At 42.8% G+C, this 15,857-nt stretch overlaps 1 protein-coding gene across 2 annotated transcripts; it reads left to right on the forward strand.

The window, feature by feature from the left end:
* Positions 1-123: 123 nt before the first annotated feature.
* Positions 124-13,410, forward strand: GPN1 (GPN-loop GTPase 1). 2 transcript variants are annotated; one of them, XM_066547726.1, is made up of 15 exons: positions 124-259; positions 349-442; positions 1,174-1,213; positions 2,332-2,398; positions 3,126-3,163; positions 3,689-3,767; positions 3,868-3,962; positions 6,062-6,107; positions 8,070-8,216; positions 10,333-10,415; positions 10,885-10,924; positions 11,633-11,723; positions 12,161-12,271; positions 12,869-12,978; positions 13,080-13,410. In XM_066547726.1, the coding sequence occupies exons 1-14, from the start codon at positions 164-166 to the stop codon at positions 12,958-12,960; spliced, it is 1,119 nt and encodes a 372-aa protein (XP_066403823.1). In that variant the 5' UTR covers positions 124-163; the 3' UTR covers positions 12,961-12,978; positions 13,080-13,410. The 2 variants fall into 2 exon arrangements, with proteins under 2 accessions (XP_066403823.1, XP_066403822.1); XM_066547725.1 differs by having other exon boundaries at positions 125-259; positions 12,869-13,410.
* The last annotated feature ends 2,447 nt before the right edge of the window (positions 13,411-15,857 follow it).

Genomic DNA, 15,857 nt, shown 5'->3' on the forward strand with positions numbered 1-15,857 from the left:
CAGCGCCGGGAGCCGCCCGGGGCCGCGCCGGGCCGAGCAGCGCAGGGAGGCCGCGCGGGCCCGCGGAGCGTCCGGGCGGCAGCGGGGCCACAACCGGGCCCGCGCGCGTTACGTCGGGGCCGCGGCCGCCCCCGCCCCGGAAGGACAAGGGGGTTCTGGGAACATGGCCGCGGCGGCGGGAGCCGCCTCGGCGGGAGCCGCCTCGGTGTGTGTGCTGGTGCTGGGCATGGCCGGCTCCGGAAAAACCACCTTTGTGCAGGTGAGAGGCTGCGGGAGTCGCGAGGGGTCGCGTCAGCCCCTGGGGCTGGCCGTGCCCAGCGGGGCTGACGCCTCCCCGTGTCTCCGCAGCGCCTGGCCGCACACCTGCATGGGCAGCGCTGCCCTCCGTACGTAATCAACCTGGACCCTGCCGTGCACAGCCTGCCCTTCCCCGCCAACATCGGTGAGCGCTGCGGGACGGGGGACCGGGGATCCGCCGGGAGGGAGCGGGGCCTTCAACAGAGCCCGAGCCCGTTCGCGGAGAGTCTTCTCGTGTGTTCCGCGGGAGCCTTTTCATGTGTTCCACGTGAGAGAATACAAGCTGGGCTGCTTGTGTTCCATTAAGAGTTTTAATAAAACGACTTGAGGACTATTTGTTAAATTTATAGGTCTTTTCTCCAAACAGTGGTTAATATGGGTATTTTTAGAACCAAAGCTATTCTTCCAATGCGTTTGTACGTTTTTTATGTCATCTGGTGTGACTGGAGGTGTTTTGGCTCTGGAGGCTTTTTTTTTGTCAGTAATGAAAGGATTAGCAGATCTGGTCTGGTCCCCTACATACAAATATGCTAACAACAAAGAGCTTTAAAGCACTTTAAAACACGTGAATTTTAGAGAAAACATTTTAGCAGTAGAACAGGTCTTATGTTTAGCTGTTCCAAAGAACATACCAATCCCTAGTTTTGTGACAATCCTGTCTCTTACCCTCTGTGAAGGATGCCAGTCAGCCTTCCCAAAGATAAGAAAGACAGTGTGGGTGTGTGAGTTGTTTTGCTGCTGTCAGAGGAATGGCTGGAGTGTCTGTTCCAGTGCTGGATCTCTAAGAACACAGATGGAGATGTGGTGGATGTACTTTGTTAGCTGATGGTGACCAGCAGGGGGTTGGAAAACTGCTTACATGTCTTTCTCCCCTAGATATCAGGGACACCGTAAAGTATAAAGAAGTCATGAAGCAGTATCCTTTTTTTTGTCTGAATAGTGATATTTGAAATTTCAAGTTTTTGAAAATAATCTGTTGCGTGAACACTGTGGTCAAGGGGCAGGAAGTGTTGGGGGGGATTGCAGTAATGCAGAGTGTTGCCTGAAGATCAAGAGTTTTGACTGTGTATTTCTTGCATGTGATATTAGGAATGTGTGTTCTACAAGATTTGGCACTTAGGTGGTTTTCTCCTGTGCTAAAAATGATTTTGCCTAACAGTAAATTTTTACAAGCAATAGGGACTCTGCCCTTTTGTTTAGTTTTATTTTGTTTTTTGGTTTTGGGGAAGCCAGCAGCCTTTTCCCCATATTTTAACTAGTCTAATTTTATTTGTCATAAACAAATATGGAAATTCCTACTTGCCTGTAGTAGATGGAGAAAACAATTTTTTCCATTTGGCCATAACCAAAGGACTGTTGTCTCTCTGAATCTCAGAGACATGGGAGTGTTTGCTCTTGCTCAGTGTTGCTGACTGTAGTGCAGTGACATTGTGCTAAAGTGGCTGAACTTCCAGAGGGCTGTGGAGGTCCTTGGCCTTTTATGTAATAGCTTGTGCAGATGGAGACAATACAGTCTTTGGTTTTGACTTGCAAGTATGACTCTTAAATTTAATATTTTAGACAAGAATAAAGGTGGTGAGGGATAGGATTCTTGATTTTGGCTGTTGTTTGATTTGGGGTTACCAGCAGAACATCCTAAATATAAGTTTCAAATTAATATGTAAGTGCATTATTTGCCTCACTGCATCTGTTATCCAGATTGTTGTGCCTTGTTAATAAAGGCCTGAGGAGGATGTCTGGATGTTGAGAGCAGTGATGGAGAAGACAGTGTGTTATGAGTCAGTGCTGGTTCTTGTGCAGTTAAAGCACAAATGGCAAGGAGAAGCCACATAGCCCCTCTTCCTCTGCCAGTTGCACATGTTTGGGTAAGAGAGTATTTGTTACCCTGCTGAATGACTTATAGGTGTGTATTAATCATGTATTGGGGATCTTGTCCCTTGATCTCAGGATATCCAGAGTGCATCTGTTGTCAGAGGTGACAAAGATGACCTCTGGGCTCTGTGTAACCATCTGCTTTCCTGAATGGAGCATCAGATATGGGCTGGGCCCAAACGGCGGAATAGTGACCTCTCTCAATCTCTTTGCCACAAGATTTGACCAGGTACGAGGTGGTTTCTGTGTGCTGCTCCATGATATATGCTGGATTTGGGGGTTTTGTGTGTGTCCAGTCTCGAGGGCACTGCACTGTGTTTGGTTGGCCTTCTCATATTTCTGGGGATTTATTCTCCATACAGAACTATGTATTCTACAATGCTGTCAGAGCACATTAGCTTTCATATGAGAGATTTCAGGCTTTCAGTTTGTTTTAAAGTAAAATGAAGAAGCCACAGGTCTAGAACATTCTTCAGTCTTTGTACAGGACTGTTGTTGCAGTGTGTTTCCTGTAAAATCTTTCATGTGGATGCTCTGGTTTAGGAGTAGGGAAGCTCACTTCTGGAAACCCGTTAAATTTTCCTGGGGCTGTTTGATAATTGAGAGCCCTCCTAAATCAACCACTAAATCAGCTCTGGGCTGGGGGCTGCTGTCAGATGTTGAGATGATCTCTTGGTGAAGAGGACGGAACAACTGCCTTTAGTCAGGCACTAATTTCTTTAGCCAGGTACTAGAAACTAGAACACACACAAAATCAAGATTGTCTTTGACATATGCAGGATCTGAGCATTTTTCACCCCTCTTTATTAAGGCATTTTCACACTCTGAAAAGCATAAAGACTTTAACCTTTTGATATTCACCTGCAGCTGTGTAAGTTAATGTAGTTTCTACTATGAAATGAAGATGAAAGTTTCCTGTTGTGAAATACAAAATATACTTCTGCTTTTTCAATCAGGTGATGAAGTTTATTGAAAAAAGACAAAATGCATCTAAGTGAGTACATTCTAGAGAGTTGTGCTTTTCTGAGATCATTGTGGGAAAATTGCAAAATTCTAAAAAACTTCTCTGAATGCTTTCTAGTTGGCTTTTTCAGCCTTGTTATAAATTTAATGTGGAAAAGGGCATAGAATGGATAAACTAGATTTTCTTTGCATACATAAAAATAAAGCCTGCTTATTACAGTCCTGCTTTTCTTGTCTTCCATTAGACTATCGTTTTCTCTCACATACTGTTCAAATACGCTGCAATTAATTCTTTTTTTTAAGATTTTGCACTACTAACTGTCTGGCAAATTGATGCCTTCAACTCATGAGATTACATGCTTCTTAGTTACAAAATTCACACCGGAGATTTTCAGGCATGCCCATAAATCTCATTAGTGTTTGGGAGAAGCTTTTCTCGTCTGTTATAGAATAATCATGTCAGTTGCCATTGTATGCTGGTAATAATCTAGTCAGAATAGGACCTTGTGCTTAACTAATTTTTCCTTATTGTTGTTTGGGGGTAACTTCTTACCAGGTATGTTATTATTGACACACCAGGGCAAATCGAGGTATTTACTTGGTCAGCATCAGGAACCATCATAACTGAGGCCTTGGTAAGTGCTTTTGGCATGGCTGGACAGTGAAGCTGTGTGAGCGACCTGGCTGTTGAGCAGTGAGTTTCTAACCAAACTATCCCTGACTTGGTGTTCCCAGGCCTCCTCCTTCCCTTCCGTTGTTGTCTATGTGATGGACACCTCTCGCAGTACCAACCCCATCACCTTTATGTCCAACATGCTCTATGCCTGCAGGTAAGAAAGGCTGGAAATGCAGCCCATCTGCTTCAATTGCTGTGTCTCTTTAATAGTTACTTTTGAGGGGAATCATGGAATAGTTTGGGTTTAAAGGGACCTTTCAAGGCCATCTAGTCCATGCTCTCTTCCGTGGGCAGGGACACCTTCCCCTAGACCACGTTGGTCCATCCAGCCTGGCCTTGGACACTTCCAGGGATGGGGAACCACAGCTTCCCTGTGCAGTGTGCTCCAGTATCTCTCTGCTGTCATCATGAAAAATTTTGTCAGCATGTCTCTTTCAGCTTCAAATCATTATCCTTTGTCCTGTCCCTAGAAGCCTAGTGTGACCATGTTCACAGGGGTTCTTGGATGAGGGAAGAGATGAGGATGTTCCATGTTTCAGAAGGGTTGATTTATTATTTTATAATATATATTACAATAAAACTATACTAAAAGAATAGAAGAAAAGGTTTCATCAGAAGGCTAGCTAAGAATAGAATAGCAAAGAATGATAACAAAGGTTTGTGGCTCAGGCTCTGTGTCTGAGCCAACTGGGCTGTGATTGGCCATTAATTAGAAACAACCACATGAGACCAATCCCAGATCCACCTGTTGCATTCCACAGCAGCAGATAATCAATGTTTACATTTTGTTCCTGAGGCCTCTCAGCTTCTCAGGAGGAAAAATCCTAAGGAAAGGATTTTTCATAAAAGTTGTCTGTGACAGCCTTGGTAAAAAGTCACTCTCCATTTTTCTTATAAACCTCTTTGTATACTGAAAAGCTGCAATGAAGCTTCCCTGAAGCCTTTTCCAGGCTGAACAATCCCAGCTCTCTGGGCTGTCTGCATAGGAGAGTGCTCTGATGGTTTCCATGGCCTCCTGTGGGCCCACTGTACCACTGCACGTCTTTGTTGTACCCTGGTTTGCAGAGCTGGGTGCAAAGTTCCAGGTGGGATGGGAACAGAGGGAAAAGGGAGACTCACCTTGCTCACCCTGCTGCCCACGCTGCTCCTGGTGCAGGTGGGATGGGAACAGAGGGAAAAGGGAGACTCACCTTGCTCACCCTGCTGCCCATGCTGCTCTTTGTGCAGGCCAGGGTGTCTCAGATCCACTTCATCTACTGCCTTGGTTATTCCCTTAGTGACTTTCTCATTGAAAAAGCAGAATAAATTAGATGCCAATGGACATAGGGAGGTCATTGGCTCAAAACTCCCACTGAAAGCATTAAATAATCCCTGAGACCTTGGTGTGGTGGATGCTGGTTACAAAAGTTTAGCATTGCCTGTTGCTTATAAACACATTTATCTAAGATGTATCAAGATAGTCTAGTTTAAGTTTTCTTCTTGTAAACACATAGTTTCTTATTCTGTTTTTTAATGTTATTGATACTTCAAGAGATTTTTCAAGATTTGTTTTGAGTTCAGCATAGCAATGAGATCTTGGTTTATTGTATTCTTTCTCTTTTGTATCTCTTCTTTCATGTTAAATCAGGGACTAAATACCTATAGAATGATCAGCATAGCTAAAGCTGTCATAATTCATGGTAAATGTTGGTAAAAGGTTTTCAAAAACCCTTGCAATCCTTGTATCAAGATCAGGAGCTGTATCACTATAACAGTGTGCAAAATATGTCTTACTGCATGCTGCATTTTCTGATGTTAGTTTGAGCAAAAGGTGAACACGTATACAGTGCAATAAGTGTGTGAGCTCTTGTGTTGAGGTAGTTTTTCTTTTTATTTGTTCTGTGGTGTTTGAATTCATTGCTCAGTTTACGATCTCTCAGAACCTGAGGTCTGAGTCAAATGCAAAATGCAAATGTAATTAAAAACTGGGATCTGAGAGACATAGATAATGGTGACCAAAATCAACTGTGTGTGTCAGAGATTTTCTGCCTCACAGATGTGTGCTTACATATTGGGGAAGCATATTTGTTCAACGATTGTAAGCAGGACCTGGGTGAAAATTACATTCTGATTGCTGCAGAGGAAAATAATTTTCTTTTGATGTCAAATGTATTCAGTCTTGCATAAGTCTTGTCTGCCTTATGCTTAACATGCTTTCTATTCTAGTGAGTTTTAAATTGATGTTAAACTTTCATTTTGTGTCTCCCTGCCCAGTATCCTGTACAAGACAAAGCTACCTTTCATCATAGTTATGAACAAAGTAAGTCAAAGCTCTGATTTCCATTTCCTAGTGGGACATTGTTCTGCTCAGCTTCTTTGGTGTGGTGTCTTTGTTTTACCACAATAATAGATTTTTCTAGAAAAGAGAGACTGGGAGGGGGCTGCAGGCTGACAACCAAATCTAAAGGAGGCACAAGAATAACCAGGGATGGGCAGTTGCAGCCAAAACAGAACACCATCACTTTGAAGCACGTTTGGGACCTTAAGCCTGGGCTATAGGGACACTTAACCCTGTAAGGTAAGAGGGAGGAGATGAGAGAGTCTGCTCTTACACACCCTCTTTCCACATGGAATTTGACTTTGTTCCTGTTTCTACCCAGCAGCAGGCTAGTGACCCACAGTGAGAGTGGTGTAACCCCTGCATGTTCTGAGGAAGGGAGTCCCACACACTGCACCAGGCAAAACTCAGCAGAAGGTGTTTGTTTGATCCAGTGTTTGCTGGGAGGAGGAAGCCAGTCTGGAGATACACACCCACTGCCATGTAGGGCACTCGCAGTCCTAAAGGAGTGCTTCTGAGTTTTACGGCTCAAAACATAATCAAACATAATCATTTCAGATATTGAAAGGATCCCGTTAGATCTTTGGTGTGGGTGCTGCTGCCCACAGATATCATTTGTATTTGTATCCCCAGCACAGCAGGCTCTCTGCACTCACACAGAGCTCCCACAGCTGTGCCTTTCCTGTGCCATTTTAGTGTCTGCTGTGCCCCAGCTCCACCTGTCTGCCCAGTGACCCAAACCCTCTTTTGGGACCTGCTTCCTTACTGAGCAAGGTTTTGTATCTGTTTTCTCTCTAGCTCTAGACAGTAATTTTAGATAAGCTTCTAAGTTTTTGGGGTTTTTATTCCCATAGAAAAAGGCACAAGGTAGGCAAATCATTCTCTCTTAAGAAAATACTCCTTTTGAAAGACTAAAAGCGGGACTTGATCGTTAGGTAAGGTAGGCCTGAGGTGCAGGATTCGTAACTTCAAACTTCATTTTAATTTAATGTTTGCCTTTGCTAAAGAGTAAAGGCAACAGCATTTTAAGAATTTTTAACAAAATGTAATTAAGTTTAGTTTTTTTAAATTGACTCTTGATTACAATTGAAGAATCCTAGGCAACTTATTGATGTGCAGATTTTAGAATTTTAAGATGTGCAGAGGGAAAAAAACCACAATTTGTAGAGATGGTTTTATTTTATTTATAGAATTTGAAGTACTCGGGCTTTCACTCTTGGGGGATTCAGTTCTGTCTTAAATCTTGTGAGTAATGCTAGGCGATACTTCATCTTTCTCCTTCCCACTGGTGCAGGGAAATGAAACGTACCAGAGTTTTAGGCACCTCATGTTGTGCTGAGGGTGGATATGCCTGTGGCAAGATTTTGATGAAACTTTTGAATAGACTGTTTGCACATGAGTCCATGTAAAATTGTGGAGCCATTTCACCTGTTTGTGTCCATTGTTGTGCCCTGAGTTTGGGTTGTAAGCTCCTTGGGTGGGAGCACAGCTGGCATTACAGAGCCCCCATCACTGGGCTGCTGCCCAGCAAGGAAGGGGCACCAGCTCCCCCAGCTCCCAGGCAATCAGGAAAACTTGGGATTTCAGTGGGGGCTGCTCCTGCCTGGCCTCAATCATACAATCTACTATTTACACTGTAAGCTTTATTATATAGTGTGCAGTGTTTGAATGCTCCTTTGCAGTAAGTCGTAGAAGGCTTTAGATCTGTGATTGTTCCCTTAACAGTCATTGCCTTCTTAAACCTGAGCGGTTGTTTGTCTTCTTTCAGATATTCATGTAGATGATTTGATAAAAACAGAACTTGCAAAACTTCAGACCAGAGCTGAGCATTTGGAAAAGATTAACATTTTGAAAATAAGCTTAACATGGATTTTTTTATATTTGTCCACTTAACAGCCTACGGCTAAGATTATTACTGGTGAATATTTTCCCTTCTCCTTCCAGACTGACATAATCGACCACAGTTTCGCAGTAGAATGGATGCAGGACTTTGAGACTTTTCAGGATGCCCTGAATCAAGAGACCTCCTATGTCAGTAACCTGACTCGTTCCATGAGTTTAGTATTGGATGAATTTTACAGCTCACTGAAGGTAAGAATCTTGTTTTTGTTTATTACCTCTCATCAAAGCCTGGAGAAGAGAATAATGTTTTTTATGTAGGGTGGGAGTAGAGTGTGAGGAAGTCAAAAGGCAGACTGTTCACTGGTGCTCAGGGAAAGGAAAAGAGGCAATAGACACAAAGTGAAATACAGGAAACTATGTTTGAGCAGAAGAGGAAAAAATGACTTAATTTTTACTGATTGAGCACTGAAACAGACAGTGCAGAGAAATTGTGAAGTCTCCAACCTTGGAGACAGACCAAGTTATGAGGCAACCGGTTCTAGTTAATCCTGCTTTTTGGGCAGAGAAGTTGGACTAGATTATCTCCAGATGTATCACCCAGTCCTACCCATTCTGTCCTTCTGTAAAGGGTCTTTGCACTGCCCTTTTGAACTGTAGTCTCTTGATGAGCCATGTTGAGGATTTACTAATTTGAACACAGTAACTTCAGTAACTTGTCAGGCTGAGTGGCAGCCCTGAATAATTCAATGTTGTGATTAATCATGAGAAGATAGGCTGGTGAGAGGCAGCATTCTTTGTTGCAGCATTTCCTGTCTGAGGTAATTTTCCTTGTTCAGAAAGTGTCTAGTGCAGTTGTGCAATTTAGTACGCAGGAAGAATGGAAAGAATCTCAAACCCAAACAAACACCCTCTCTCCCCTGCCCCCCCCCATATTTTCTTGGGCAAAAAGAAGTTGGGGTTTTTTTCTCACTTAACCAGGTTTTGAGAAGACAAAGTAATCCAGTTCCTCAGGAAACCCTGTGCATCGGAGGCTGTTACTATTCCCATAGTCCATGCAAAAGGTTTCAGCTAATTGTGTTTGTCATTAGCTTTTACTAAAGGAAAAGCAAGCTTTCTTGGCTTTATGGGTATTAAAAGAAAGACAATGAAAATAAGTGATTCTATTCACAAAGATATAACAACAACAACAACAACAACAACAACAACAACAATAACAACAATAACAATAATAATAATAATAATAATAATAATAATAATAATAATAATAATAATAATAATAATAATAATAATAATAATAATAATAATGTAGCCAGATGTACATGTTCTATGTGGAACAATATACAGAATTTCAGAGAGGATTGTAGTGATGCCATTTACAGAATTAAGTACTCCGTGTTCTTTATTTGTTAATTAGGTCCTATTTCTCTGCATGACTGGAGAGCAGGTCATGTGGTGATTGTAGCACAGACTGCAGCTTGTGCTTCAATGCAGGGGAAGTAGAAATATTAACATATGTCAGCATATAGTGATACTTAAAATCCTTTGGAGAGCTGTCTCACGTTTGCTGTATTAATGACCAAGTGCAAGGCTGTATTGCAAAAAGTCTTCCATTTGGTAGTGAGTAGTTAAGACTGTCTTGCTTTCAAACAAGAGGAAGAATTTTTGTTAGAAGATGATTGATTCTGGCTAGTAATAGCGCTAATGAAATGTATTTTTAGATAGCTGATTTACCACAGACAGAACAAATGGCCAGATGTGTAATGATAGACAAGCCCAAGTTAGGAAGGAGATGTGCACATTCAATGTATTGCTGCAGTAACTGATGGAATTCTCCACCCCACACTTCTGGGGTTGGACTGCGTGGCCAAGTGTGATGTGGCTAAATACAAAGTATTATTTGTAATTTCAGAGCCAGAAGGTCAGCTGTTGATTTTGCTACCTCTAGTACACTGATACATACTAACTACTTATAACCCTATTGGATTATTAACAGTATTAACAGATTAACAGTATTAACAGATTGGATTATTAACAGTAAACAAGTAAGTGACAGAAAGACCCGACTGTCTCTTGAAATGCCCAACTTGTCAAAAAACCGAAACGCCCCCCAAAAATACTGCAACAACTCACCAAGCAGAAAACCAGCACCACCCAAAAGACAGAGGTAACAAACAAGAACAGCAAGTGGACAAGGAGTTTGAAAGCAGGATGGAGAGAAGCAGAAGTGGTACTGCACATTCTTGTGCCACTACTGTGATTAAATGGCTATTGTTGTGTTTAGACTAGTAATCATTTGTTAGTGGTTTTGGTTTTTTGTTAGAGACTGGTTCAGTTTCTCTGCAGTTGTGTATGGTTTCTCTTGCAGGTGGTTGGTGTTTCTGCGGTGCTCGGCACAGGACTGGAGGAGTTTTTTACCCAGCTTTCTAAAGCTGTGGATGAATACGAGCGGTAAGGCCACAGTCAGCCCAGGGAACACTTCTGAAGGTTCTGATTTGTAGCTCCTTTGATTTGAAGGACTCTACGCCTTCCTTAGCCAAGGTAGTTTAGGGTTTCAAGCATCAGCATAGAAAGTGGCAGTGTAAAGGAACTATTCAGAGGTGAATTTTTGTGTTTGCTGTTCAGTGAAAAAGCAAAAGCTATCTGTGCCATCAAATATGTGAAGGAATATTTTTCTCTAATTCTGTACAACAATCAAGGTTTGAACTCTTGCTGTTTCAATTAAATATGTTCACTTATTTTGCATCCATTGGTTTCAGAATCCAATCTGGATAAAAAGTACTGTTAGTCCTTCTGAAATGTCTCTCAAACATGAAAGCCTTGAGAAAACTTTTTCTGGGGTAGAAGGAAGTCTCTGAGATGTTCCTTATTTAATATAAGTCATGTGTTGATTCAGACTGAATGCACTCTATCTTTTCAGAGAGTATCGTCCAGAATATGAACGCCTGAGAAAAACACTGGTAAGTGGTTTTGGCTGTTGTATGCCTGGACAGAGTATCTTGAGGTCACTTTAATGCACACAAGTGCCTTTATGTTGAGTGGGTCTGACATTTCATTTACTAGTCATACTCGGTGTGGGAAAAACCCCTGTCCTGAAGAAATCTGCTTTCTGCTTGTTTTCCCTAGATGTGATGGAACATGTCTTTACAAGAATAAAGATGTTTTATAAAACACATATTGTTTGCTGCTTTAGTGCTAGTATTTAAGCTAATTGTGAGAAAATGGTTGGGAAATAGTTTTGTATCTTCCATTCAGAAGGATAGAGAGTTCTTGAAAATAAATTCTCAAGTGATTTGTCGAGGCTGTCCTTGTATCTTCCTACCAGTAAAGTGTACTGGTTTGACTTAAACAGTAACAGAGACTGATCTGCAGTGCCAGAATCAGTAGCTCTGCTCATTTTGAGTCCTGGCTGCCCAAAGGATAGTTCTCTGCAGGCACAGCTGCACTGAGCTTGGCTTCCTGATGTTTCTGAAAATGTTCTAGAAGTCTGCCATACTGGAGGGTGCTGTCTGTGTTTGGTCAAAAGTTCTGTGTAACCTTAGTTGTAATGTGAGATCTGCTCAGTGACTTGCACTCTGGCTGGGAGCAGATGCTGGGTTTGGGTGAGGTTACTTTCCTACTGATATTTAAAATGTTCTCAGAATCCACATGTAATACTTTATCCACAGGAGGAAGCTCAGGAGAAACAAAAGAGAGAGCAGCTGGAGCACTTGTGGAAGGACATGGGCAGTGTGTGTATGCAGAGCAGCACCCTGGCAGGTACCTCACCAGGAACATCGAGTTCACTGCAGGAGTTTTCTGAAGAGTTTGTGTTGAGAAGTGCTTCTCTGTTCCCACAGCAAAAGGGTGAAAGCAGCTCCATGTTAGAGCAATGGGGCTTTAGTTCCTGTGGGATTGGCCACATTTAGGTATTCCTAAATACGCAGGAAACCCTGCAGTGCAGCTAAAGCAGCAAACAGTAAAAATAATGAGGGACTTTAGAAAAGATGAAACAGATTAGAATATGGGAGAGCTGTTCTGTTGGCTGCACTGTTCCTTACAGGTACGTGCTGATGGAGTCTGTCCTGTGTCTTTGGGACCATGATCCAGAATAGGTGTTAATTGTTGTGTTTATGTGCGGATAAAAGCTGTCAATGTTAACAATATCTTACCTTTAGCAAGCTGGTTTGTGTACAACCATTTCTTTTCCCCTCAAGGACCTGATGATGCTTCTGCAATGGGTCCCTCTGAGCTAATCCTTACACGAGGAACTCTCAATGAAGAGGAAGAAGAGAGGGAGAGTGATACTGACGACATTGACCATGAAGGTAAGGGAATGAGGCCTGAAACTGCCCATGCAGTCAGGAAATGCCCTCTGTATTTCATTACCTGGGTGGCCTGTAAAGAGAGCCTAGAAAACAAGCACACACTCAGTCACCTAAATGCATGTGTCAGAATCCATAGCAGAAGCCCAGCTGCAATGTTTGGTCAGTGCCATCACTCTCCAGCCTCTGTGAGAGTTCAATTGTAAGTTTTCTGTGTAAGTAATTGATAGGTGTATAGCACACATAAACCAGAGAGCTCATTAGGCTTGAGGCATGCAGTGACCTCTGAACCTGATCGATGCCCAGCTGTTCTATCAACTCCTTCACCTTACAGTTTCTGCCCCTGGCTGTGGCTTTTGCTGTGACTATGGTCTTGGAGCAATCTCCTAAGTCCTTAGAGAGTGATTTTTCTCTTCTATAGCTCACAGACTTAATCTTCATTCTTTTCCTGTTCCACTGGTGTTTCGGATCAATTATTTCTTTTACCCTGGAATGTATTTGAAGATCCAACAGATGTTTTATGTTGTTCTGACTATCCTGACTCTAGCTTTTGTCAGTAACAGAGGTAGAGTAGTGCTGAACTGTCGTTTCTTCCCCCAGTGACTGAGGAGAGTCATGAAGAACCAGCCTTCAGAAACTTCATGCAAGACATGCGGATGAAATGCCAGAGAAAAAGCAACCTGAATGAATGAGACCTTCACAAACAGAAGGTTTGGAAGGAACAGCATAAAGAAACTTGCGCGGAGCCATGAGTGAAGACTTTTATTTGTGAACTGCTTCCTCTGATAGATTTTTATTTCTCTTTCTGCAGTAACTGTTGGTCATGTGAGTTAAAGATCTTGGAGCCAACTGACTGCGCAGTTTGCCATCTGCCACTGTGGCTTCCTGAAGCTGAGGGAATCAGATGGCAGTTTCTTTTCCTCCAGATTCCTTAGATCAATCTGTTGAGAGCTTACATGTTGAGCTCTGGCAGGCAGCATTAGTGTCTGCAGCACTAACTGGTCCCCAGAACGTGTTCCATTCACGTGTGCAGCCAGGTGTCTGCTGCAGCCAGGGCACAAGTGATGCTGTTCTGAACTTTATCAATCTACTCACTGTTTGATGGTTTGGTTTCTATTAAATATATTTTATGTACTAACAAATGTGTGATAATAACAGAAGGAAATTTCATTTTAAGCACTGTTCTAAAGGTGAGATTGTTTCCCTGTGCTTGCAGCCCATCTGTATGGACGTGCAGCAAATCCTTCTTAATTACATTGTAAAGACATGGTACAGATGCCTCCCAGGAAAATCCTGAGCAAAGAAAGTTCCCAGGAAAGTAATAAAAAGTCTCCAGCTTGATTTGGCTGAGAACAGAAGTGCACATGGTTATACACTGGCTGCATCTATCCCTAGGTTACTTAAAGCAGAGGCATTTCCATAGATGTGTGCTGACCTGGAATACAGAAAAGTGCTTAGAGACTGGCTAATATTTACTTTTCATGGAGTAATGGCACTTGCAGTTTAGCAGTCTGGACCCTGAATCATTGGGGTTTTCTCCTCCCCACACAGGGGTGGCCTCACTGGGTAGGTCTCTGAGTGGAAGTCTGGCACAGGTTAGCTAGCACCAATCCCAAACTGCTAGTGTGGAATCACCACTCTGCTTTAATTTATAAATCACTACTTCTCTTAGTGGATAAACCCTTCAACTTTACTTCAATTTCACCAAGTTCCGAACTGTGGCGACTGTGTCCATGGTGGAATTCTGTATATGGTCCTATGGAATGTTCACAAGGAACAATTCTGTGTATGGTCCTATGGAACGTTCACAAGGAACCACGCTGACCTCACCTGCGACTGTAGCCCAAGGGTGACCTCGTCCCAGCACCTCCAGCTGTGTCAGTGAGTCCTGACTGTGCCCATGCTGACCCATCACAGGTTCCTCTGCCTGCTGCCCTGGGGAGCATCCCTAAAGTGCCACCAAGAGAGGAGCTCTTAATGGGCCCAGTGTCCTGGGATTCAGGGGAAAAGAAGGGGTTTTCATCTTCAGCACCTCACACTCCATCAGCACTCATAGCAAATGGCTCCAGCCTCAGGACGACACAGGCAGTCACATTGTACAGATCCTGGTCTCACCTCAGCCTTGCCAAGGGACAGTCAGAGAGGGAGAGGGAAGGAAACAGGTCTGGACAGACAGCCTGCTCCCAGAAAATCATCCTAACCCTTACAGCACTAAATAGAGCTGTAAGAACTTCCCAAAACATTAATTTCACTGCAGACTGAGGGCTTAGAGTGATACTAAGTTGAAGCACAGGCTGGACCTGTCATGAACAGATCATGTAAATATAAGAGGTAAGAGCTACTCAGACAATTCCATAAAACATTCCAAAATCCATCTCCTGGGATATGATCATCTCTGGGTTTTTTTAGTATTGTCAATTTTAAATTTTCTTCCCAGGTTTTTGTCTTTCCCTTGGATTCTTTTAACTCTTGTTTCAATTTGTCATTTTGGTATCGTGGAGACAATTTCACAATACCAATTCAATTTATTTCCTTTATTTCATTTCTCAAATTACCATTTTATCATCTGTTCCCTCCATTGCCATGCAGACTTTAAACATAGTGCCAGTGCATTACAAATAAACCTACTCCCTTTTATCTTTCAGCAGTCCCCATTTTTCATCTATTTTCTCCTACATTTTTTCCCACTTGTACCAGTTATCTGCTGGCCAAAGATCACCAGTTTCAATATGAAAACTGTGCCTTTGCAGGTGATCTGCTAAGCCTTTTGTCTGTTTCTCTAAATTGTTTGCCATCCTGTCTTCAGCTATGCCAAAAATGTCATGAAACAAGTGGGAGCTTCAGGCAAGCCCTGCCTTAGCCTCAGATTTTTGGCAACCGCTTAAATTTAAGAAATCTGGTCCGCAAGTTCTAAGGATGGCAAATCAGGTCAGTTCATAAAATCAGGTATTTATTGAACAGACAGGAGATAACAGACAAAAGGTCTTCACTACACAGTATAAACAAGGAAGAACTACTGGTAGATTACATAAAAGTGCTTATCAAGGTACCTATTTTAAAGCTAGCAAAAGAAAAAGAGTAATTGATTAGGGGTCAAATGGAACTTAGCAGCAAATACCATTGGTGTACCCAGAGTCCTTTCACTCACTGTCCAGAAGAGTAACTGCAATGCAGGCTCGCTGCTCGGGAGAGAAACTCCACACATGTACAGGGGATGAGCAGAAGATTTCTGCTTTGGGAAAGTTTGGTGTAACTTTTATAGCTTTTTCAGTAAAGTGAGGTGCCTGTCAGTGAGAAATCCAGCTCATCTTTCCAGGTCTCACTCCCACAGTAAGGTGTTCATTGTCAGCCTGGAGCGTTCATCCGATGGCACCAAACCAAGTTGCTACGAGACAGCTTGTCCTGTTTGAGTCAGTTAACAAGCAGCAGATGAGCTCTCCCGGGAGTGAGATGTGCTCCATCTCTCCCAGGGGTGAGATGTGCTCCATCCTTCCGGCAGGTGGGATGTGCTCCAGCTCTCCCAGGGTGAGATGCCCTGCTCCAGGTGATCGGTGTGGATGATGCAGAGCTCCGCCCTTCCGGAGCAATC

This window comes from Molothrus aeneus, chromosome 3 (genome assembly GCF_037042795.1).
Source record: "Molothrus aeneus isolate 106 chromosome 3, BPBGC_Maene_1.0, whole genome shotgun sequence".
In the NCBI taxonomy this organism is placed as follows: Eukaryota; Metazoa; Chordata; class Aves; order Passeriformes; family Icteridae; genus Molothrus; species Molothrus aeneus.

Excerpts from the sequence above, each read along its gene's own strand:
- GPN1 (XM_066547726.1), top strand. The coding sequence starts at position 164 with ATGGCCGCGGCGGCGGGAGCCGCCTCGGCGGGAGCCGCCTCGGTGTGT. Across the intron at positions 443-1,173 it reads GCCCTTCCCCGCCAACATCG|ATATCAGGGACACCGTAAAG; the intron begins GTGAGCGCTGCG and ends TTTCTCCCCTAG. Across the intron at positions 11,724-12,160 it reads GCAGAGCAGCACCCTGGCAG|GACCTGATGATGCTTCTGCA; the intron begins GTACCTCACCAG and ends TTTCCCCTCAAG.